The following is a 23,362-nucleotide window of genomic DNA, read 5'->3' as shown; positions in this document are numbered from 1 at the left end:
AGTTCTGCTGTGCAGTCAGGGCATCTATGCCCAACGTTACAGAGAGAGCTGTCGGCAGGGTTCCAGACAGTGTTCATTCCAGCTGTTTTCAAGACTCATACTGGGTGATATCACTGCCAGGATTTCGGTCTTAGTGCAGGAACACCAGCATCTACTCCCTACTGAGAAGAACTGCTGGGAGAAGCGAGACAGAGTTCAGGTCCCGTCCACTTCCCGGCTGTCCACACGTGTACATAGAGCTCCCCCTAGCCGTAGTTCTGCTGTTAATATTCAGATCACAGTGTTAACGCTCCCTTTCCAGGTTAGATGAGTCTTTGGCAAAAGCTAGGAACAGGATAGAATAGAGTGATAGGCATAAATTCAGTCCATTCCTTACCAAAGCATTTCAGGTGGCAATACTGTCTGAAACAAGACTTCTCACCCATCCTGTTCTGGGCTTTGCTAACCATTAGCTATTCTAAGAACAGTGCTGAGGGACTGGAAAGATGGCTTGCTTTTCTGTCCTTTAATTTAGGAGACATGATACCGCAAAAAAAGTCCCACAAAGATTAAAACAAGCTTGATTTACTGACATGTCTAAGTGAAAGCTGCCATTATTTTATTACTATTTCTGTCTTCCTTCCACTTAACTTGGGAGTTTCATTTTGCATCCTAAACCTACTTGTGCACTGCAACAAGTGACAGATAGTGACAACTGAAACAGGGCAACTTTAGTTAATACCGTCTTTCAAAAGGATTCAAATGCATAATAGCATTTATAGCTCTAGGGAAGTACCTGTCAGACTTTATGAGGACAACACTGGAATTCTTTGCCTTTTGGGTCCCATTTAACTCAGCTTAAAACATATTCATACCAATATGTCCAGTGGAAAGAACCAAATATAGATGCCTAGAGCAAGAATGATTGGTCTGTCAGGAAGGACAAACCATAAAACCCCATCAAAAGTTGTAATAGCTCTTAAAGTTCTGCCTGGCTCAGGGTGTTGCTGGGCAAAGCATGTTTACAATCCACTCCATTACTCTGTCTGCTGTCCAAGACATGAGGATGGGAACTTAACCAGCTGTAAGTTGTGGAAACAACAAGGGGAAGGAGAGCTCAGATTCTGGAAATGGAATATGAGCAGAGAAGTAGTGGGTTTCAGAGTGTCCATTAGGAGCACCTTCCCCTTCTCAGTTTTAAAGTGTTTTTTCTCATTATGTCTTCTAATCCCACAATGCCAAGTGCATCCCTGTATTTTAACCCTTTTCTAGGACAGCAAACCCACCTCTTACCTTTTTCTTTATTCCAAGTTATCCTATTATTTCACCACCCATGAAAGGATATCACAAGGAAAACTTTTCAAATATCTATTCATTTTATTTTCCAACCAAAAGTATGCGTTTGTCTCTAGGTCATGTGACACAGGAATACTTATGGTTGCAGGGGAACCCAAGGTGTCTTTCATGGACTGGACAGATCCCTGGTTGATAGTTACCAGTGCCAATAAATGCAGCCATTTTGACAGCTAGACTGCGCATTCTGGCCTGTTGCACTAGTCAACAGGGAAGTTTGAGGTTCGCAGCTCTTTTCCAGCTCCATGGGACCCACACAGTCTGCAAGTTAAGAATCCTTTCCTATTCTTGTGTAGCAGTACTAAAGGTTGTTGGATACATGATTCATACAAGGTGCCACAGCAAAAAAAAAATACATGTCTAGATACATGATGGATATAACATTTCCTAAAAGGCATATAATGATTTTATTTCAGCATTAGTATTAACTTAGTTGGAATTACAAGCCAGTCCCCAGCTCCTCTCCAAGTCATTCCTGATAGAATAGGAAAGAAGAAAATCAGCAGGTTTTAACATTTTCAATCGTGATACCCTTAATCTTGGTATAACGTGCCAGGGAAAGGCTTGCTTTTTCAGTTACTTTTTATATACTACTTAGAAATAATTTACAGTCTTCCAGCATCCTTACATCATAGCACTGAAAGTTTCCCGGCTGCATTTGACACTGTCCAACACAATTGTGAGCCAGCTGTGCGAATGAAACTGAAACAAATTGTTCTTGTGTTTTTTTCTGGTCAATAGTTTCTTCCTAGTAAAAGTCTTAAAGCCTACCCACCCTCTTATGCATAGCCAAGTTTCTTTGCTGAGGTATCTTTTGGTGCCATTCTTGCAACAAATATGAAAAAGAGACTTCTGACTCTTAATTTCTTAGCCTGCTGGATAAGAGAAGGACAGCCTTTCTTCATTTTTCTCCAGAGACTCTTGCAAGGATACACCTTCCATTGGAATCTGTCTTGCTTTTTGTTCTCTTTTAAAATGAGATTTATCTAGAGTTAAGGGTATTTTTGCTTTTTTTGCCTCATGTTCTAGGTTGGTAGTTTGACCCATACAGACAGATGAAGTCTAAATTGCTAGAATGTGTGTTCTTTTGCACTGAAACAATTACATTTTCTTCCAATGAGAGCTTGCTTTGGCACAACAGCCTTAGAGTGTCTGTATTTATATTGTCTGGCAGTGACTTCTGTAAATTCACTTCTTTGTGCTAGGCCCTGGTAGGTCCTTAAAAGAGATATTCCCCGGTCAAAGAATGGTTACAAACAGAAGCAGACACAAAGCAATACTTTGTCCTTGGGCTGTGCCCATTTGCTTTTATGACAGAAGCTAGTCATACCAAGTCAGCAGTTTGAAAGATAATGTAATTAAATTGTTTTATGGCAGGAAAATGCTGCCAATGGTCAATCCTTTAATCTCTTGACAGACATTTCTGTCAGGTTTTACTGCTTTGGCAGTACTAACAGTGTGCAGCTGATAACACTTTTATAATGAGTGCAGGAAAATGTCTGCATTGAATCACTTCGCTAATACTGTGTTACTCTCAACCTCTGTGAAGACATTTTTTATTTTATCTTTTGGGAATGCACTGCTTTTCCTTTAACAAAATATTTGTTCTTGAGAGCCTGACAGGCTCTGGGGCACCTGAAGAACCTCAGTTTGGGTGTTCTTTCATTTAAGACCTGAAAAGCTTAAATAAACAAGTCACATGATGTGTTGACCTGACTTTTCTGGTTTTTAAATGACACAGCAGAGAAATGGCTTCTGCATACATGGAACCTTTTTCTAGAGTCTGCTAATTGTAAGAGGCACAGCTGTGAGAGAATTTCCTTCCATGCTTGGTGCTGTCTGTGAGCCAGCCATGAATAAGGAGAGAAAGATGGAGCAGCTGTCCTATCTTTCATGCAGGTAATGATAAACTTGAGTATGAGAGAGGATATTCTGCCCGTAGGCCAGAGTACTAACTCTGTTACAATGAAAATCTACATCTATACATATTTGTAAAGAGAGAACATGTATATAATAACACAACTGACTCTGGGGGTATCATTTGACACAAAGCAGAATGAACAGCAGTTAATGCAAATTATTATAGAAAGCAACCCAGCCCTGGAAAACACTGTTTAGTAGACCTCAAATCAAAGAATAACATGACAGGAAAAAAATAACAAACAACAAACCAACACCAAACATCTGTAGTATGTACAAACAGTGGTGGAGTTTTTCCAGCATATGGGGATGCACAACTTAAAAAGCATTGCTCCCTTTACTTGGCCCAGGTGTGCTACTGTAAAGCTTCATTAGTGTTGCATCAGAGACCAGCCAGCCAGTTCAGACTGACTGATCACTCCCCTTCTAGGCAGATCACAGATTTACCTTCCCACCCTACCCTCTTTTCTCCTGTTTCTCTTTGTACCCAGGCAGGCAGTTGTCGGAACAACATGTTGTGCTGCATCACAGTTATGAGGTTTCATGATTGATCATCCCTATGTATCCCTGAATTTGAATTGCATCTGCCCACCAGAAGCAACTTTTATTTTTACAGGATGGTACAACTACTTGGGTAACTGTGTGACTGCCAGTTAAAGCCATTCATTTTTCTTAATTCTGTTTATCCTCTTACTAGTTACAAAATTGCGTGTCAGAGTCATATTTCTTGCAGCATCATTAAGGGTATCACAGCCTTCAGTAACTAATTACCACAGATTGAAGCCAATAACACAGGTGCCTCCAGCAGTAATTTTTGGAAGTGATAGTTTTGAGAGGAACCTGTGATGGATCATGGTTTCTTCTTCTGTGGCAGTTCGTGTTATTAAGGCTGTGTAACTGAGGTGGAGAGACATACTAAATTGTACAATATTTTATACAATTATTTGTATGCAAATAGTGGGAGTTGTTTAGGAGCAACTAGAATGATGGAAGGGGCAGGAAACTGCAAGCCAGAATTTAAACCAATGTGTCCCCAAGATGCTAGATTGATTGCATTTTCATGGCTTAGCCCTCTTAACAGAAACCAGCCATTAAACCACTGGGAGAGTCAGCTGACACTGGGCAGACCTTCTAGTGCAGCAGTCTTATGGTGTATACGTGGTCACACATGATCATGACACAAGAGAGAAGTCAATCACAAACTGCCGTATTGCACATCACCTGGATTTTAAAGTGAAGGTGCAGGTAATAATCCAACCTGTTCCATCCTGGTCCTGAAGTGTATCCCCAGTGGCTGTTATATGTGGCATCTCACAAACAGCCAAGCTCTTCAGGGGAGGATGGCTTGTAGGCCCATTGCTGTACACAGTCAACAGTGTGTCTGATAATGTAATTATTGCAAACTGCCCCTTCCGTCTGTCACTTTTGTAGTGAATCATCAAGGAAGGAACAGGATTAAACTGAGCAATCTGCTGGAAGCTTTTGGTCTTTTGCAAATTGCACAGCATTATGTATACTGTAAAACAGCATTTCCTGCATACTTCCAAAATCTTTCCCAAAGTAACCTCCTCTTTTCAGAGAGTCTATCACTGAGGGATTGCAGCAAGCCAGGAGAACAGAAACATTTAAGTTCTTGTAGTCTTTCAGGATTTCCTTTAGAGTATTAACTCCAGTGGTGTCCAAAAATGAGATGGAAGAGCAGTCTAAAACTAAGGCTTGGAAATCAATTTGCTTAGGAACTAGTTGCAGAGTGGTTTCTCTGGTGCCCAATCCATTAGCAGTTGTGTGATCTCCCTTTTTCAGATGCTGCTTTTCCTTTTTCTCATATTTCTTCCTTCTAGCAGCTTCTAGGTTAGGATCAAAGTTAGTCAGTCTGTACAGAGACTTCAGGAAGTAGTTTCTATTTGCATAGTAAAGTGGGGCCTCAAAACGGAATATTCTGACCTTTGGAACAGAAGAGAGATTTTCATATTCTAAGTCATCCTCGTAAAAGTCGGTGTCTTGGATCTGACCAAGCAGGGTTGTCCGTGGCCGCTGTGTCCGAACAATGATGCATAGCATGGAGAAAACAATGCCAACCAACAGCCCTATTTCTGTGCTGATCAAGGCAGAGGCAGACATGGTAACAACCCAAACAAGCGTGTCCACCTTATTCACATGATACCGTGCTGGCACGTCTCGGAACTTCCTCAGGGCTCCTCGGAGGCTGACAATGATGATACAAGCCAAAACACACTTCTGCAGGGAGTAGAAAAGAGGTGCCAAGAAAAGCAGCACCAGTAAAACCACCATTGCACTAATTACTCCAGAGACCTGAGTCTGGCAGCCTGTAGATGTTTTGACGAGTGTTTTTGCCAGAGCTGCACTGGTTGCAAAACAGTGAAAGAAAGAAGGAATGATGTTGCAGAAGCCCACAGCAAACATTTCCTGATTGGCTCGGATGGTGTAAGCGTATTTCTTTGCACACATTTCAGAAAGGGATACAGTGAAGACAAAGCTGACTATGGCAAGAGGCAAAGCATCTATAGCAACTTGGAGCATTAAGCTGAAATGTGGTACCTTGGGGGGAATAAATCCTGTTGGAATAGCTCCAGAAACACTGGACGCATATACTTCATTTAACTTTGCATAGTGTGACACTAGTGTTGCCACAACAATAACTACCAGCTCTGTGGGCAGAGGAAATTTCAGCTTATGCTTATACCGATCTCCCAGTTCCTTAGCAGTGACCAGCACCACAATACAAATGGCACTTGTGATGACATCACAAAGATTAGCCTGAGAAATGTTCCGGAAAATGTTAATCCAGGTAATAACAAGCATCCCGTGCCCTTGGCTACGTGGGATTTTTATTCCAATCAGATACTTCACTTGAGCTGTTAAAATGGTTAAGGAAGCACCAGTTGCAAAGCCATCTAGTACAGACTCAGATAGGTACATAGATATGAAACCCAGACGAAAGATTCCCATTAGAACCTGAGGAGACAGAAAAAAAAAAAGTTTAAAAAAACAGTTGAGCCTTGAATGGTGCTGCAAATAAAGTACAGATGGGAGAGGACTAGCTGGAGACAGATAGCATTTGGCTATTTGAATCTTAGAACAGGAATTACCCTTTCATGTTTCCAGTCTGCTTTTAAAACATAGGATTCCTTTTACTGTTGTGGGATGCTACAAAACCAGGAGGTGAATGAGGAGTTTGAGACGGGGTCAATCAAACCTTCATCTGAAGCGATTCCACTGAAGTGGCTTGTCTGCCTTTTATTTCCAATACAAAAGAGCAATGGATCCAAAAAAGGCTTACGTTATACTAAAGCAAATTTTCTATTTTTCGTGTCTTAAAGTGAATAAAGTTAAAACTTATGACCATTGCTTTGTAAACCGAATTTGAATGATAACAGCTAAGATCCCTGCTTTAGTGGCACTGTTACATTAAGCAGCTTTTAATTTGAGCCCTGTGAACAGAAGGAAGAATGGAGCACAGACAGCCTTTGTGACATGCCTAAGATCAGAAATGCCAGAAGTGCTCACAAACTTTCCCAAATCCCAGGATACTGTCCTTAACTAGTTGCTTTTCCTTCCTTCCATGACTTTGGGAAGAATAGCTTCACAAGGACATTTTGTTGTTCATAAATGTAATCTGAAATTTCGCAGTAAACTGGAAGATAGCTAGCTCTGTCATAGTTCATAAATATATATATATACACACACACAATTAATAAATAGGTCAGTATGTTCATCTTGCTTCCTTTTGCATTCTCGTGGTATCCTTGTAACAGGCAGCACATTTATAAGTCTCAAAGAGTCAGCACAGCTATGGTCTGAGACATAGGTTAGTCAATCTATTTCCCCTCTTGTCCTTTCTGCTTCTGAAATATCTTTGGGCAGCAGTTTGGTAGAACATAGTACGCACTAGCAAAACACAGAGCTGCACATTCTGAACCTGTGCAGAAGTAGATGAGTGGGTCTGCACCTTCATTAAAGTATCGAGGGGAAGAGAACTCTTTCTTCACTGTTAAAGTACACAGCTACCTGAGAAATTCCCTCATGGTAAGATCTGTATTGGATTCATGGTCCCATGAAAACAACAAGGCTAAGAGACAGTAGAGTGTCAAAACAATGTTAATGGTCTCACAGAAGACTCTTGTTTTACCTGTGCTTACTAGTAGCTAAGAAAACTGCCTACCTCTTGCTTTCTCTGTGTTGTCTGCAGTTAGGCTTCCTGGAGAAAACAGTCCAAGGTCATTCAAGTGAACTGATGCTCTATTTCTTATTGAAATGAGAGTCAAACGAAAGCTTAGGTCATGCAAAGAAGATTTAGGAACTTCATACCTTGCCTCTGGATGTCAGCAACCACTTACCTGATACACTCCAGCCACAAATGTCAAAGCTGTAGCAATGCCAATAGCATAGCATTCTTTCCCACACTCAGCATTCATCCCTGCAATTGTAAGGTTGAAGGCAGTTGTGCTGGACTGAGTGTCATTCTGCGCAGAGCCACCACTCAGGGCTGGTGGGACATCATCATTTAAGTCAAACCCAGCCAAGAGAAGTTCTCGATCCACAACTTGTCCTACCATTAAGCTTATCAAGCTGAAAATGCCAACTGAGACGTGACGGGATGTGCCCATTAAGAAATAGATGATGTTGGCAAAGAATGATGTGTAAAGACTATAAATGGGCTTCAGACCTGCCAGCAGTGAGTATGCAATTGCTTGGGGCACCAAAATGATCCCAATGACTAACCCGGACATAACATCCCCCCAAATATAGTCTTTGCACTGGTACTTGGGAAGCCATCGTAAAACAGGAAGGAAGTTCATGACAAAGTTCTTCATCTTCTTTGGGGTACAGGAGCAGCTCTTCCTCAGCTTAGCTAGCATGACTTCTTTCCTGTTAATCTTGGCATGAGTCTTTCTTTCCATGAGAAAGCAGGAAGAAGCATGCTTTTCTATCCTGGTAGCTTCAAGTCCTCTTTCCATTATCTCGGTGTTTACTTCATGTATGTGTTCCTGCAGTGTGAAGAAAACTGCTATTAGGTTGCCATTCATGAAGGTTTCTTTTTAGCATAGATGCTTAATTCTAAAAGTTTGTCACAGTTGTGCTTTTAAGGAAGCATTATCCCAGCAAGAACACCACCACAAGGCTTCAGTGACACAAATTTCAGTGACACTAAAAAATAAGTCTGCAGATTGAGCCCTTTCTTGCAGACATTTAAGAGTATATTTGATTGAATCTGGTTTGTTTTACTAAGGAAAAATGGAGTTAAATTAGTAATTTCTTTGTACAGGTATTTTCATCAGCTCTTCTGATGCTCTATCATAGAGGTGTCTGTGATCAGGGGCAGCACTTGGTAGTGTGAAATAAATATATATTAACGAGGTAGGCTGTGGTATTTCTAATAGCACGTCTTGTAGTCATTGATGTGGAAGTCACATGTGGTGTAGTGACCTGTCACTGCAGCTCTCCTCAATGCACAGGAGAAAAATTTTGCTAGTAGAACCTGTAAAGCAGTTTTCTGGAGAGCAACAGTTTAGTCTTATGCAAAACTTTGTACACAAACCATTGGTGGACTCTTAGAGGCTGCTACGTAACATGGACCTGTTGAACTGTAGATTATTTTGATATGCAGCTTCCATTAATTAATAAGCATCTCCTCACAGATACCACTTAGGCATCATATGGACCATACGTCATGATGGAATCTTTTACCGTCTCAGAAGAGTGCTACTTGTTAGTATTTTCAAGTTTAAACCCATAGTTACTCTAACTTTGTTCTCTGGGGAATAAGATACAATAAAGAATTATGTGGGCAGCAGAACAAACATGTAGTTCTCTTGCATGTCAGTTTTCTCATTCATAAAGACTGGGAAAAGTTGTATTCTCCAGATGGAAATGCTTTTGATGTCTCTTGCCTCTATAAGCACAACTGTTTTCACCAAACTCAATTTCTGCATTTTTACTCAATTGTCAAGTTGAAATTAACTTAGTGCCTTCATAAATCATTTCAGGGTAGGTAGGGACATGACTGAGAGGTAAAACGGTGTAACATGCAAGAGCCCTACCTGAAACAATTTAAAAATAAAAATAAGAGCAGGAAGGTGGACAATGTGAAATAGATTATGCCAAGTGGCAAATCCTGGCTTCTGGTTTGCCATGGAAATAAAGAAGTGACTTCCAAGAGTGGATGCCTATATGTAAGTACTGGGAGATAAGGAATGACTTGTATTGACTTAGAAGGAGAGTATATGTACTAGTACAACAGTATGCAGAATCTTGATGAAAGAAGAATTTCTTAAGCCTAGCCTCTCACACTGTCATAAACAGCCAGGATCTCTGCAACAGAGCTTTTTGGTGCCAGATGTGACACGCAGTATAATTTCAAAGCTTGTCTTCACTTACAAGTTAAAGCTGTTTCTTTCCTCTTTTAGCATCTAGAGGCAGAAGCCATCAATTTCCTAAAACTTGGAAGTACGCTCACTGGCACAGTATTCTGTTGGTATATTTTGATGCTTTTATCAGTTGATAGTAAGCTTAGATTCTAGTGACAGAAGTAATCACTCTCTGTGTAAATATCATATGTAATTTTTTTTTGTTAGTAAGAGTACTTTGATTTGTTAATGTTTGGTAACACCCAGTAAAGTGTAGAATTCCAAGCTGAAAAAACCCAAAAGGATTATGAGACCAACTGGAAGCATAATTAATAAGCAAAAGAATAGATTACCAACAGCTTTTAATCTGTAGCACTCCAAATAGAGAGTGGTTTATTACAAAGTGTTCTATCATGCTTAGTGATTTTGTCAAGATTTTAACAAATACCTTTTGCCAGCAAATTGAAAACACTAAGATACGTGTTTGTAACTAGAGCAGAAGTCTTGAAAAAGTTCCTAGGTATTATTTTAAACGACACAGTGTGATTTCTAAGGCCATGCAAAATTTAACCACAACTTGAAACAGGATGTTTTAAGTGTTGCAGGTAGGTAATTCATAATTTGGTAGAAGGCAGAAAAGAGATTCTTATTAGATGTATGTGGACTCATTGCCCAACTTGAAAATAACTTGCATAGTAGACTAAATATGTTTTTAAAAATCAGTAGATTTCTATGCATCTCGATTACATTAAACAGTTTTTAGCTCCCACTGTATAATTTTCTTTATGTTTGTAAGTAAGGTTTATTTCCATCATAAGGGAAAGCTAATTACAATTTAATGTAATTATTTGGAAAGATTGATGGGTATTTTTATCAGTAATGCCAAATTTACTTTAGACTTTAATGTACTGTGTGGTTATGCTAGGCAAGATCTACTTGGACAAGGCAAGAAATAGGTTGGATCTGGTGTTCGTTAGAATGCAAAGGTGAGAGAAAAGATAAAAGTTACACCACCAAGAGAAATATGTAAGAGCATACACTTAAAGCTTACCAAGTACACAATGCTATCAATGGTAATGGAGACTCATTTTTCAGATACAAAACCCCAAAATGTCCTGTCTTACCTAAATTAGTTTGGAGAATGAGAGGCTTGTGTGTGAGGACAGCAAGTCGTATTCAAATGCCACCTGCTTCTTACAGCCAAGTGAATTCAGACAGCCAGGAAATAAATACGGTGCCCTTATTCTACATACTTAAAAGCTAGTGGGCAGTTCAATATCCAATGAGTGTTTTTGGTAGGCTACATAAAAAAGATTGCATCAGCTTCTGTACACTAGGCTCATATATTTTAATTGTACAGTTGCTGTCTGTCTCTCTTTAAACTCACACAATTCACTTGCAAGTAAATTTGTATTTTCAAAATCCCCCATTAAAAGTCACACATATGCAGTTTGTGCAGCTTCCTGAGGGATGATAATATTTTTTAATATATCAGATTATTGGAATATAATTACTCTGGAAATCTATTAAGACATCTTGTGTATGAATAATAATTTAGTAATGCATCTCAGCTGTACTACTGTAATGGATAATCAAAATAATTGCTTTTTGAAAAAAAACAACAACAAAAAAGCTAGTATGATGAAGCATATATCTTTTCAGCAGTTTTGATGCATTTTAGACAAAGATCAAAAAACTCTTCCTGGTGGAATAAATGCATTTGAGCTAAAAGACAGCCAAACACTGACAGAAAGTAATTTTCTTCAGTTTTTTTTCTTCTGAAAATAAAAGTTTCCTTCCTGTAAATAGCCATTTATTCTGCTAGATGCATTTTCAGAAGCCAAGTCAAATGAACGTGCTAGCTGTGAAACAACTCTACAATGAGATGGTTTCGGTTTCCAGAAACTGTTAGTATTTATAGTTAAATTGTTGCTTTTAGAACATAGTAAAGCTGCAGTGATGTTGTTACCAGTGAAACATTTTTCAGCTGTGTAACCCAAGAATTCTCAGGCTCTGATGCCTGTAGCTCAGTAATAACTTAGTTGCTTCACCTGAAGAAAACAGGATTCCACCATGGCTGCATACTATCCCCTGCACATCTGTGCAGCCCAGCAGAGAGCTGGGAGCTTCCAGTGCTCTTGCCATCTCCAAAGACAGGAGGGTGAAGAGCAGATCTGTCTATGCCTGTGCACATGAGTATACTCCAGCCTTCTGATTCTGGCACTGAGATACAACACTGTTATTCCAAAGTAGTAATACTTGAGAACATTCAGGACCCCTAGGGGTGTCAGTAAATAGATTCCTCTACTGGTTCACCAAAAACTGACCTATTTTCAGTTTAGTCCGTACTAACTGGTTTATAAGAAAAGGGACAACCCCTACTTCAGGCTCCCCCTTGCCCCCCTGAGCTTCACAGAACATAATGCTTGTATTTTATTCAAAGGGAGGCTTCCCATCGCTGTTCTTAGCTGTGTTGTGCAGATGAAGCAGCATGTAACACAGAACATGCCTGTCCATTGACTTTGGTATCAGAACATTCTCAGCTGTTTAATACAAATGAAAGTTGCTCACCTACACATTCATATACATATGTATCATCCATATTGTTACAATGAAAAGTAGTCTTGGTTATTTTTAATTGTATTTTGATGTTTGGAATCTTCACAGTTAAGTTTTTTCAAGTTGTCCTTGACCATATAAGCAAAACCAAAAAGCTTTTAATTTTTTTCCCCTGCTTGAGCAGAACCAGTGCCTGAACCACCCATTCTTTCACATTAAATGCAGTGACTTTCTCTTGTGAAAAGGAGAAACAGAGCAAAGAACCATTCAGGTCAAACAAACTGCTAACTTTCCAGCTGGCCCTAGTCCCACCTTTCTGTCTTTTCACCATGCCACTGACCTGACGGGATCTCTCTGAAGGGGAGGAAACATCCATCACAACATGGTGGGATTTCCCTTTGCAGATTCCTTGGCAAGGAGTTTCTGCTGGTACACATATAACCATTCTGGCTAGTTGAGTTGTTCTTGTTGTGAAACGGCACAGCCGCAAAAAACTTTATTCTGATGCATCCTTTTGTCTTCCCATTATGATTGTCCACCAGAAAATCTGAAGCTGTATCTCTAGGAAGTCCCAAGAGTGAGTAGGCAGGGTGAGCCTGCTTCTTTATGCTAAGGTCTCTTAAATGCTGTATTCAGGACAGAAGTCTGACTATATCACAACTGTATGCTAGAATCACTCACTCTTGCAGAAAAAGTGATTGCGAGTGTTAATTTAGGATAGAGCCCTTTAGTTTGAGCCAGGTGATGCAATTTTCTTTATGTTCGAACTATGGAAAATCAGCTGAAAATCTAATGTGGTAGAGCAGGTTTTGTATTTATCACCTGAAGTATTTTTGTTGCATAAATACAGAAAAACCATGAGAGACAGTTTGGCTAAGCATTTGATTTAAAACACATATAGATGTTGATTAAACTGTTCATGTTACTCATCTTTCATACTAGCAACATTTTCTGCCTATAAGAAACCTCTCTTGGTCTCTCATGGCTATGACGACATTACTATTCTGGTTTTGAGCATAACACAGTTTTGAAAAAAATCCCTGGTTAGCCTCATTTACAGTGCATAGATTCAATTACAGAGACATGTTAGGCTTGCAAACCAGACACTTTTTCAGTGGAAAGTAACCCAGAAGCTCTGCCCCAGTGCACTCGACCCTTTATGGTAGCATAAAGTCCTGAGCCAGCAATTGGTTCTTTGGGTAAATTTGAACAGATGTGGTGAGGACATTTAGTCTGTGCAACCTGACTGGTCTGAAATAAAATCCCCTGAAATGCATACCATACGGTACAATACTGCTTTAGCACCTACTACTTTGATTTATTAATCTGTTTTGTTGTGCAGTATTACTTAGAAATGTCAACATAACCTATGATTTTTAGAAGGATCAAGTGACAGAACAAGTGAAATGGTATTTCTCTTTGTCTTGCATAAGTTATTGTATTTTCAGCTTTAGAGCATCAAGACCTAGATGTACTTGGAAGCAGGCTTCAGCAATGTGCCAGCAACCAAAACCCTTTATTTAACTGACTGACCTGAGCACTGACCTAGCAAGCTTTCAGGCTATAGGCAAAGAATGTTGCAGTGCTTTTTAGAAATATCATGTGAAACTTCATGAGCTTAGTTAGATTTTTACTAAATTTGGGAAAAGGACTGTGGCTTCAAAGCATTTTCCCATTAAGTTTCAATGTTATGGTAATACAAAATTGAAAGAGGAAAAAATATTACAGTTTATTGGTCTCTGTGAGTCAGAAAAGGCAGAACATTAGTCTTATATCCTCTACAAATTAACACTGCTATACTAAGAAGTTACTCTAAGAGTCAAGCAGTCTTTTAGGTTTGTGTGTTTCTAATTAAAATCTCCAATTCACAACTTCTACATACAGCTATAGATTGATCTAGGATTTCCAAGGCAAGTTAGGCTCCTTTTCAAATGCCTGCATTTGCCAGCAGCTGTGGTTCAATTCATATTTTCTCAAGGACTCTCAGTGCAGTGTCCCACTGGGTAAGATGACAACCATGACATGTAACAATCCTAGAGGTGACGAGCAGGCTACAGCAGAATTCACACAGCCAGCCAGCAGCTGTTGTTAAAGGCTGGCCCGTCAGATCATTGTTGGGAATGATCAGACCTTGGAAATAAATGATCAAGCAGTTTCACTGTTCCTCCAGGGGCTGGTTTTTTTCAGGGGTTCCAGAATGTGCTGGTCAAAATATTGGCGTGCACTTGAAGGCAAGGCAGCATTACTCTTCTGGAGAGTCCTAGGGCATGACCACTAAAAAGATACTCCTAAATATCAGACTTCTTGCTTTCGGAAAGGTAGCTGGTCCAAAGTGAAGGTCTGATTTTTAAAATAATCTTCCAAGACAGCTTTCCAAGACCTTAGTCACCAGCCACAGAGCTACACACTATGCTGTTTTCTGCCCTGTGGTTTTGCTGGAGTTTGTTGAGTTACATTCTCATGTTTTTTCCTGTTGCCTTCTGTGATATCTTGGGTTTACAACAGGCAATGAGGACAATACTTTGGAAACATTCTTTCATATTTAATTACTAAGAACATGCTCAGTTTTAATAATAATTTATACTTTGAGAACCAGACAAGCATCATATAGGCCACTTTTCTTAACTACAAATAAAAACTAACCAAATGGCTGATCTTGAACTCCTAAATCAGGGTTTGCAAGAAAGATTATTTTCATACCAATTGCAGCTGGCTATGTGTTTTACAAACCTTTGCCCAGTATCTACCTTATAATTAATATTTATGAGAAACAGAATAATGACAGAATTTAAAAAGCATCACCATTTTGCAAACTGACTGAAAAGAGACAGTTTTGCACCTTTGCAAACAGGCAAAGAATGAGTAAAACCTGAGCTCAGAGGTGTGGGAGGGCAGGCAAATCTCTTACCTGGATAGCTTTTTGACAGGAACGTTCGGCTCTGTTTTTGCACGTTGGAATGAATGAACGTCTTCAGTCAGGCTTTGCTCTATTTGCATAAAGGATAATTATTAGCTAAGTATTCCTCAAGGGAAGAATGGGTAATTATGGAATCTTGAGCTTGCTGCTTGGTAGTGTGTTGCCACTTGTACTGCTCTGAAAACTTGATATATGTGCAGCACTCACTGAGGATTTGAGTTTAAATAATGTGTAAGATTATTAATTAACTAACGCTGATCCAAAAATTATGCTGAGTTCAGGCTAGTACATCTCTGACCTTTGAAGCTGCTTCTCATCTGAGATTTGACCTGGTTTATGCATCTTCATATAGCACTAGCTTTTGATTTTGCGTTTTCAAGGTATAAGAATGGAACTGCAATGTTGCCTGAGATTTGAGCATTTTGTGGGCTCGAATAAGTACTGTGCTGCTCAGCACATAGGATGGGACTGTTGGAGGTCAGAGTTCCATTTCTACACGTCAGCACGTTCAGATCACAAGATCTGTTGTTGCTTCTGTAAACAGAAGACTGTAAAATGTAGGCAGATCAGCAGAACAAAGACTGACTCTCTGTTCATTCTTGTGAGGTATGTAAGTGACTGAGTCCCCTCTCAGCTCTTTGGATAGGTGCAGACCTGTCCAAATGATAAATAATCATCCATTTCTTCTTCTTGGCAAAGGTGATAGTTTATGTTTAATGGTTACTAAGCGGTGTAGATTAACAGTTGGAGCAGAAGGCCAGGTCTCCCAGGAACTGTGTTCAGTTGGCCTAGAAGTTAAGGGATGAGGAAGTATGTTTCTCAGCCAAGGAAGAACGTGAACATGCATGCAATAAGAATCTGAGGTGGGAAGTGCAAGGTCTGAAAAAGACTGTGTTGCTGGATAGACAAACATGGTGCCTCCTTTCCTGCCAGCAGGAGTGCTTGCAGGGGGGTGCTGTGCACAAGCATGTCTACAGAGGGCCAGGTTACAACATTGTCTTTTATCCCAGCACAAGAAGCTGTTTGTTGCTTTTCAAAAATAAAAAGAAAAGTTGACAATTATGGAAGTGAAAAGTCAAAACACCAACACGAAGGTGGAACAGAAGAGGAAGCACATATCACCTCTGTGCTCAACTAGTCATAGATTCGTAAAACTACTGCTGTTATCAAGAACTCAAACTTGGTGACAGTAGTTGTGACATTCTAATCCCAAAAGTTAAAGGTGGTCATTTAATTCTTAGTAACATCCTCTTTCTTGCCCCTTCCCTGTAGAAAGTCTTGTCAAGCATTCCTGTTCTTTTGCCATTCCCAAGGTAGCTCTAAGAATAAAAGGGAAGCAGTTGCACTTAATTTGCATAATGAATTTTGTACACTGGTGGCAGTAAAATAGTGTGTCTGTTTAGTCTTGTGCACCACAGAATAGAAAATGGCTTTATTGCTTCTGTTGATTTCTTTTCAGGCCTGTAAGATAAAGTGACTTGAACTCAGTCTCTCAAATTTGTTCTTTCATCCATTTTACTACATAATTCTTAGAACCAAGAGTCATCTTCTCTAGTGACCTCTTAAAATGTTCAAGCCATCTGCTTCAAGACCAAAGTAAGGTTGGCTACTCTGTCCTCCTTTAGAGCATGTTTCCAGTATTTGGAAACTGTGCAACTTCTGTCTAGTATTTGCAGTCCTGGAATTTGCAAAATAATTGGGTTTTGCCCCACTTACCTTGTTGGTTTTTTTTTTTTTTTCCCCCAAAAGAAACCTCTGCATTTCTCTCCACAGCATTTTTCCTAATATCAGGCTCGTAAAGTTACTACAGGATGTTTGCGTTATAACTTGACCCCTACCATATAGAGTCAGTTTTAACTTTGTTGTGGCTCAGGCTAGCCTAAAAATAATGCTTTCTGAAATCTAAAAAAAAAATTCAAATCATAATTTTGAGATACATGAACACTGTTTAGGCACAGCACCATTCAAGTGGGGCTGAATATGTCTGGACAGGACAATTCCACATGGGAAAAAAACCTGACAAAATGAAGCAGTCTCTTATTCTGTCTCTAGGAGTTGTGAAAATAATCTAGTTTTGGAGAAACTACATTTTATGATGAATAAGCTTTACTTAACATACAAAAGTATTGATAGCAGAAGGTTCATCACTGCTTTAATTATAGGGATCCTAATCCACACTACATAGCATGAAGCAATTCATCAAGGCTTCAGGCCAGCAATAATTCTGAGTGTGCAGCCCCTGGCATCCTGGTTGAGTTCCACTGACACTAACAAGGCAGGACTCAGTTCTAAAAGAACTGTGTTTCCATGTCACATGCTCAGTTGTGTATTTAACAAACAATGGTAATTGGCCAAAATAACCAAAAGACATGCTACAATGAAACACCAATCATCAACAATAGAAACTACATTAAAAAAAGAAAAGACCATTGACCAATAACTGAGAGTTTACAGATGATTTTCCTTTGTGTGACTTACTATTTATCCTTATAAACAGATGCCTAGTATTAACTGGATTAAGAACTGCAAAAGGTTAAAAGCAAAATCTACCTGGTGGTATTTGTGAAATAAATGCTGTAAACATATGAAACATATTTGGCTTTGTTGACACACTTACTTGAGAATTTCAAAGATCTCAGAATAATTCACAACATTACTACATACAATTCATATCCAGTAACCTAATTATATGCTTAAAGAAATAACACTGAATTAATATTACAGGGAAAATTAATCATAGAATCACAGAACCATAGTTAAAAGTGTTTGTTTACAGGGCTACTATCAATAACATCAAATATTCAAAAGTACATACGACAAATAGCCTTGTTCTTCCTTCTGTGCAAGTGTTTGAAGTTCATAAATTCAGCGAATCATAAAAAACACTTAAGACTAATGTCTGAATTATTTGAAATGCCCTCAAGCCTCAATTAGTCTACAGTTTGTCTTTATACCATAGTGACCAGGTGATGTGCTTAAAAGGCATACATTTTATTGCTATTTAATAGGAAAGATGAGAGAACTAAAAATAAGCACCTACTCTTTTAAAAACCTCTATGTGCTATCCCTGACAGTCCTTCTCTAGCTGTTGCAAGTGTCCAGCACAGCTGAAAAGTATGTGTATGTGGGAGGGGAGTGACATGTTATTGATTAGCTTTTTTTAAAAAAAATAATCTTCTGTAGTCCCTGCTGCAGGAGAAACCTTTGAAATCTGCAGGTTCAGTGCAAATGTATCTATTCAAAACAGAGTAAGACCATCCTTTACTATGCATCCCTCCTTCTGTTTCCCATTACAAACAGAAACAATTGATCAGCACTTACCAGAGGCACAAAGTAGCTGCAGTAGCTCCACAACTGATTTCTTATCAGCACACAGTAGCACAGTTCCCCAGGAGCACAGCTTTCTACAAGAGTAGATTAGAAATTCTGTATTTATGGTTTGTGTCTGTCCAATGCTATTACTCCAATGGTGTTTACAGTGAGATAACATATATAAACAGTAGCTCTGGAAAAAAATCTTTGTCCTGTAGAGTGTAATCACAGGTGGAAGATAAGCTTAAAATCATTATATTGCAGGGGCTGGTGGTAATCTCTGCCTTCTTACTCATCCCTGCTATTTTATTTAATAGAGCAGTTGCAGTGCATGGGGATCAACTAGAAGTGCAGTTCTGACTTAGCTTTATCAGTTTCACTTTTTTTGTGAAGGGTTTTGTATACTTAACTTGAATTAAACAAAAAAATAATGTATTAAATGGGATTTAATGTGTGGAACTGTCCTTACACACAGTGTTGAACTGTCTATGGTTATTAATGGAGTTGTGTCCTCTGAAAAAAGTATTTTTATTAAAATACATCATGGAGGGAATCTTAATGTCTAGGAAGACTTTACATACCTTCCACTGCCATTGAGTGTGAAATGCCTGAGCTTGTTTGCCTGGTAAACAAAACTGCCTGCTGTTTCATCCCTGAACAGCCAGGACTGTGGTACCAAAGCCTGCTTATTGATTGGTTTAGGATGAACATTACCACTGATATTTGTAAATCTTAAGTGGTGAATTTACTGTAGCAAGGATTGTCTCTCAGGAATACTGAAGCTTCTTTGCCCATTCCTTGCATTCATGCATAATCCTAACTGGATATTCAAAACCCATTTCTGTGTACAAATAAAATAGAGTTTCTTACTGCATTGTGAGGTAAATTTTCCTGTTTCATAAGAACAGAATGTAATGCACTTTTATGCTGAAAAGGGAGGTATTTTTCATATTAGTGGAAACTGTTTGGGATGGGGGAAGAAAGAAGAAAAAAGGATTATAGATGAACATGAAGACTCATGGAGTGGAAGAGCTGTCACTGCTGTATTTAATAATACATCACTAGCCTGAATTGTAATGCCAAAACCAGGTTTGGAATGGATCAGCTTTCAGTTTATAGACATGCAGGTTTGCATCTCATTGAAAACTCCCTATAGATGCTATTAATTGGTTTTACCTCCTTAATTGTAAGAGGTTTTGCTATGTTTTACATTCAAGAGCAAAAAACAGACACTGGGATGTCATTTGAAGTGCTGCTCTTTCCAGTATTGGGTTATAGTGCTCTTTTGTTAGTTCTGAAGTATTCAGAAACCACTCATCCCAAAAATTCTGCAAGATAGGAGCAAGACAGTGGATGACACATTCATTGTGCTTTTTCACCATCAATTAAACATCAGTAAAATATTAGGAAATTAACGCGGTATCATTTAGTGAAGCTCTTCTAATTTTTGTTTTGCAAATAAGTGATATATTCAAGTTAGACATACAGTTGCCTGTGGGCAGGCAATGATTAATATAGAAAGACACACCTGAAAGTACATCTGCCATGCAAATAGATCCAGGAGCAGCTGGACTTTGTCAGACACCATGTGCTATCTGTACTTTTTAGAGAAGTACATCAGCTGAGAAGTCTGGCTGCAAATCACTACACCTGCAGTGCTTGGCTCCATGTCTTTCTCTTCTTAGACCATTCGTTAGTTGTCCTGTTAGATGCCTCTCAATACAGATCTCACCAAGTGGAAACAAGTTTTGAGAATGTAAGATGGAAAAAGTTAAACACTTCATGAAAGTAACACAGTGTGCATTAATGCAACATTTCAGGTCCAGTTGCAGTATGTTTGTGGAATCTATGATGATCCTGGGTGCTTGCAAGATGTACAGAGCAGACTAAGTAGAGCATTGTTGAATTCGGTTCTTCTTGCATATTTGGCAGCAGGAAGGGCAACCATTCCAACTCCTTGTTGTGATATAATACAACAGTAAATAAGCCATGTCCTGTGCTATAATTGGATTCACTTACTTTTGGACTATATTTCCACATAGGACTAACAGGCAAAAGAATAGAATGAGCATAAACAGAAAATAAAGATGTGAAAATGAAGGAGTGACAGTAACAGTATTGTGAAATGAAGCCACGTACCATGGAGACTTGTTACTGAAGGTGCGGTATTAGGCTGGGTGCTTGAATTAGAATGCTGGATGCATACAGAGAACAGTTCGGTTGCTGCTTAGAAAGAAAAGTTCAGTGACAGCTCTCCCAGGCAGTGCCAAAAGGAGTTATGTGCTTGAAGCAAGTAAGTTTTAGCACTTGGTTATCATTCCTTTTCCTTGTGCATCTCAAAAGTCACCCTTTAATCTTCATTTTGGATTTAGTCTCCCTATCCCCTCTTTCTAAAACTTTTCCTTATAGATGACATTATTTGGAGTTGCATCATCAAGAACAGTATAAAACTACAATGAATATTATACATAGAGCCATGTGTTATGCAGGAGGAAATCACTTCCATACATCAAACTCAATCAGAAAGAAAGGTGTCCTGTAGCAGCCCAGCTCACATACAGTGAGCCTACTCGCTATATAGACTGAGCCTGCTTTTCAGGCACTGACTGAGCCTTTGAATTTGTAGTGAACAATAAGTGAAAAAGCATTTTCTACTACTGGATTTGCCTTATTGTTATTTCATTACTTCTCTTTGTGAATGAGTGTAGATACAACGGATCTCAACAAGCGATCACAACAAGATCTCACAACAGTCAAAATTATCCATGCCTAGATGATCTGATTGGATGTGTTTGCGTGTCTGGAGAGGCAAGACACTGAAATACCTTATAGCTTTTGCCTAGATTGCTACGCTTTTGTAGCCTGTTTCCCCTTTTACATCTTGAATTTGTTTTAAAAGGGAGGGAGTGAGGGGAGGGGGGAGACAAGACACAACAGTCTAACAATATTCCTAGCAAGCTAACTCACCTTGGCACAGGAAGCTGTTGATGCTTTGTCTGCCTCTCGTCCCCCCACACACAGCACGCTCATTGCTGAAAGGACTGAGGCTGTGCTCACAAAAGCAGGCTGAGTAAGAAATGGAAAATCATAGGCCGTGATTAGCATCAGCTTGAAAGCATTCATTGTTTGCTTGCACTTCTATGCATGTGAGTTTTAGCCAGATCACAACAAAGATTTTGTGAGTTGCTTTGCAAGGTGAAGCTCAAATAAAGCTGATTTCAAAAAGGAAAGAAGGTAATTAAGATGCTGTATAAATCAAAGTCAATTCTATTTTTATGTATTTAAAAAAAGAAAAAGATTCAGCTGAATGCACAGCCTCCTCGCCAGCTTGTGGAAGAGGCAGTGATTTCCAATAAATAACAGAGGATGCATTTTGCATTTTTGAAGCCAGTTTATTCCTAAACCACAAAGATTCATACCCGTCCTTCTTTTTGCGCATGTGTCATGCTGGCTGGTTGTATGGATGGATTAACTGTGACAAGCTGTGACATCAGCAAGGGCTGGATGCTGCCTGGCTATGTGGATTTGTAATGCATCCTCCCATTATTGCTGGGCTGACTCATGCACACTTTAGGATGAGTGAATTATGCACGTTATGGGCCCGGGCAGCACGGACTGAATGAAGTCTTCAGCATTGTGCTCCTGTGCAGAAGCTGTGCCATAATTGTAAAGCAAGCAGATTTTCAGTCCCTGCTTATACAAACAGTATAGCTGAGAAGCAAATGCAGGCAAGTATTAATGCTAACAAATAAATGAAGAAGTAATAAAATATGCCAGTTCTTTAGCATGGATGCAGTAGTCTTTGGCCTTGTAACTTTGAAAAAGCCTCTGAATGAGGTTTTAGATCTGCAAAGCACATGTGAAAAGCACAGGTTGTGTTTTGCCTGAGGACTGCCAAGGAGGAAGAATCAGTGTTCATGAACCTGAAAAGGTCAAGTGATCATGGTTATTTTGGGATATGGGGATTTCATGGAAGGCAGCCAATTTACCATATCATAATGATCACAGGAAGCCAGAGCACATGGAGCAAGAACATGGTAGAAGCAGCTCTGCTGTAAATAAGTGCTGTATTGTCAACTTCCAGTGCATTCAGAAGAGGGAAGTGTTTATTAATAACCCAGGAGCCTGCTGATTTAATAGTTACTTATTAATGATCTTGTGATCAAACCTGAAGTACCAGTCTAGTAGGGATTTTTTGGTTGACATTGAGGAAATGTGGAGCAGTAGGTGCTGAGAAGGCAGCCTCTGGAAAGGTGAATGCTAATGATGGCTATTCTACCCTTCATATACTCTGAAGTATCATTTCTGTAGTGCTCATTCTCCCTTAGTATCTGCTTTTACAGTCCAGAGGTTTTCAGAACAAGAAACTTATGTAGAGTTGGTGGTTTTGGAGCAAACAAGGTCTTAGTTACAACCTGAACTTTAAACAGGCTTCATTTAATTCCTCAGAGCTGGAAAAGTAAGTAAAGAACAAGGAGGCAGGATCCTTTTGTGTTGTAACAGGGATGTGGAGGGCAACAAGTTGCCTTCTTGGAAAAGGAAAACTTGCTGACATTTCCTATCTGGAGCTTTTGACCTTCATCTTGAAGATGCTGTGCTCACAGCTTGCATGCTTCACTGTCACTTCAACAGTCTGCTTCTCTGGCTAAAGCAGTAAGTTACTTCTGGAGAACCTGGTAGCAGCAAGAGTTTGAACTGGCATAGTTTATCACTGTTTGTTCCTACTTCTTTCCAGTGAACATTTTGGCTGCGGACACTGAGCTTCTCTCCAGGTTAGACAGGCTTGTATGTCTGTATGGTCCCTAAGATGGTGTCATGGACTCTAGAAAATCAATTTTTTGGGACACTGTATCTAAGGATGCTCCTGATAGTAGTCACCTACTGCAACTGTTGACCCTTAGTTGACTCATGAGAGGGGGAATTTAATTATCATGAATATTTACACTTATCAGAA

The 23,362-nt window shown here is 39.3% G+C and overlaps 2 protein-coding genes across 8 annotated transcripts in view; one reads left to right on the top strand and one right to left on the bottom strand.

Moving 5' to 3' along the window:
• The window catches only part of IDUA (alpha-L-iduronidase), a 48,277-nt gene that overhangs the window by 4,148 nt on the left and 20,767 nt on the right, over positions 1–23,362 (top strand). Inside the window, exon 1 of one of the 5 annotated variants that reach the window (XM_040579029.1) lies at positions 3,158–3,231. The exons of the other annotated variants lie outside the window; for them this stretch is intronic. Within the exon in view, the coding sequence (XP_040434963.1) occupies positions 3,158–3,231 (74 nt within the window). Of the gene's footprint in view, positions 1–3,157; positions 3,232–23,362 lie in introns of those variants that run through there. 5 annotated transcript variants of the gene reach the window in all.
• On the bottom strand, positions 1,716–21,397 carry SLC26A1 (solute carrier family 26 member 1). 3 transcript variants are annotated; one of them, XM_040579024.1, is made up of 4 exons: positions 21,376–21,397; positions 18,418–18,500; positions 7,611–8,261; positions 1,716–6,228 (listed from the first exon to the last, which is right to left on the bottom strand). In XM_040579024.1, the coding sequence occupies exons 3-4, from the start codon at positions 8,229–8,231 to the stop codon at positions 4,708–4,710; spliced, it is 2,142 nt and encodes a 713-aa protein (XP_040434958.1). In that variant the 5' UTR covers positions 8,232–8,261; positions 18,418–18,500; positions 21,376–21,397; the 3' UTR covers positions 1,716–4,707. The 3 variants fall into 3 exon arrangements, with proteins under 3 accessions (XP_040434958.1, XP_040434957.1, XP_040434959.1); XM_040579023.1 differs by lacking the exon at positions 21,376–21,397 and adding an exon at positions 15,088–15,166 and having other exon boundaries at positions 18,418–18,499; XM_040579025.1 differs by lacking the exons at positions 18,418–18,500; positions 21,376–21,397 and adding exons at positions 10,681–10,684; positions 15,111–15,277 and having other exon boundaries at positions 7,611–8,281.

This window comes from Falco naumanni, chromosome Z (genome assembly GCF_017639655.2).
Source record: "Falco naumanni isolate bFalNau1 chromosome Z, bFalNau1.pat, whole genome shotgun sequence".
NCBI lineage: Eukaryota > Metazoa > Chordata > Aves > Falconiformes > Falconidae > Falco > Falco naumanni.
This window is presented reverse-complemented; position numbering and strand designations above follow the sequence as displayed.

Bases quoted from the DNA above. Each gene is read 5' to 3' on its own strand.
- SLC26A1 (XM_040579025.1), bottom strand. From the start codon at position 15,176: ATGCAAATAGAGCAAAGCCTGACTGAAGACGTTCATTCATTCCAACGT. The intron at 6,229-7,610 runs GTAAGTGGTTGC...CTGTCTCCTCAG, and splicing joins TTGTGGCTGGAGTGTATCAG to GTTCTAATGGGAATCTTTCG.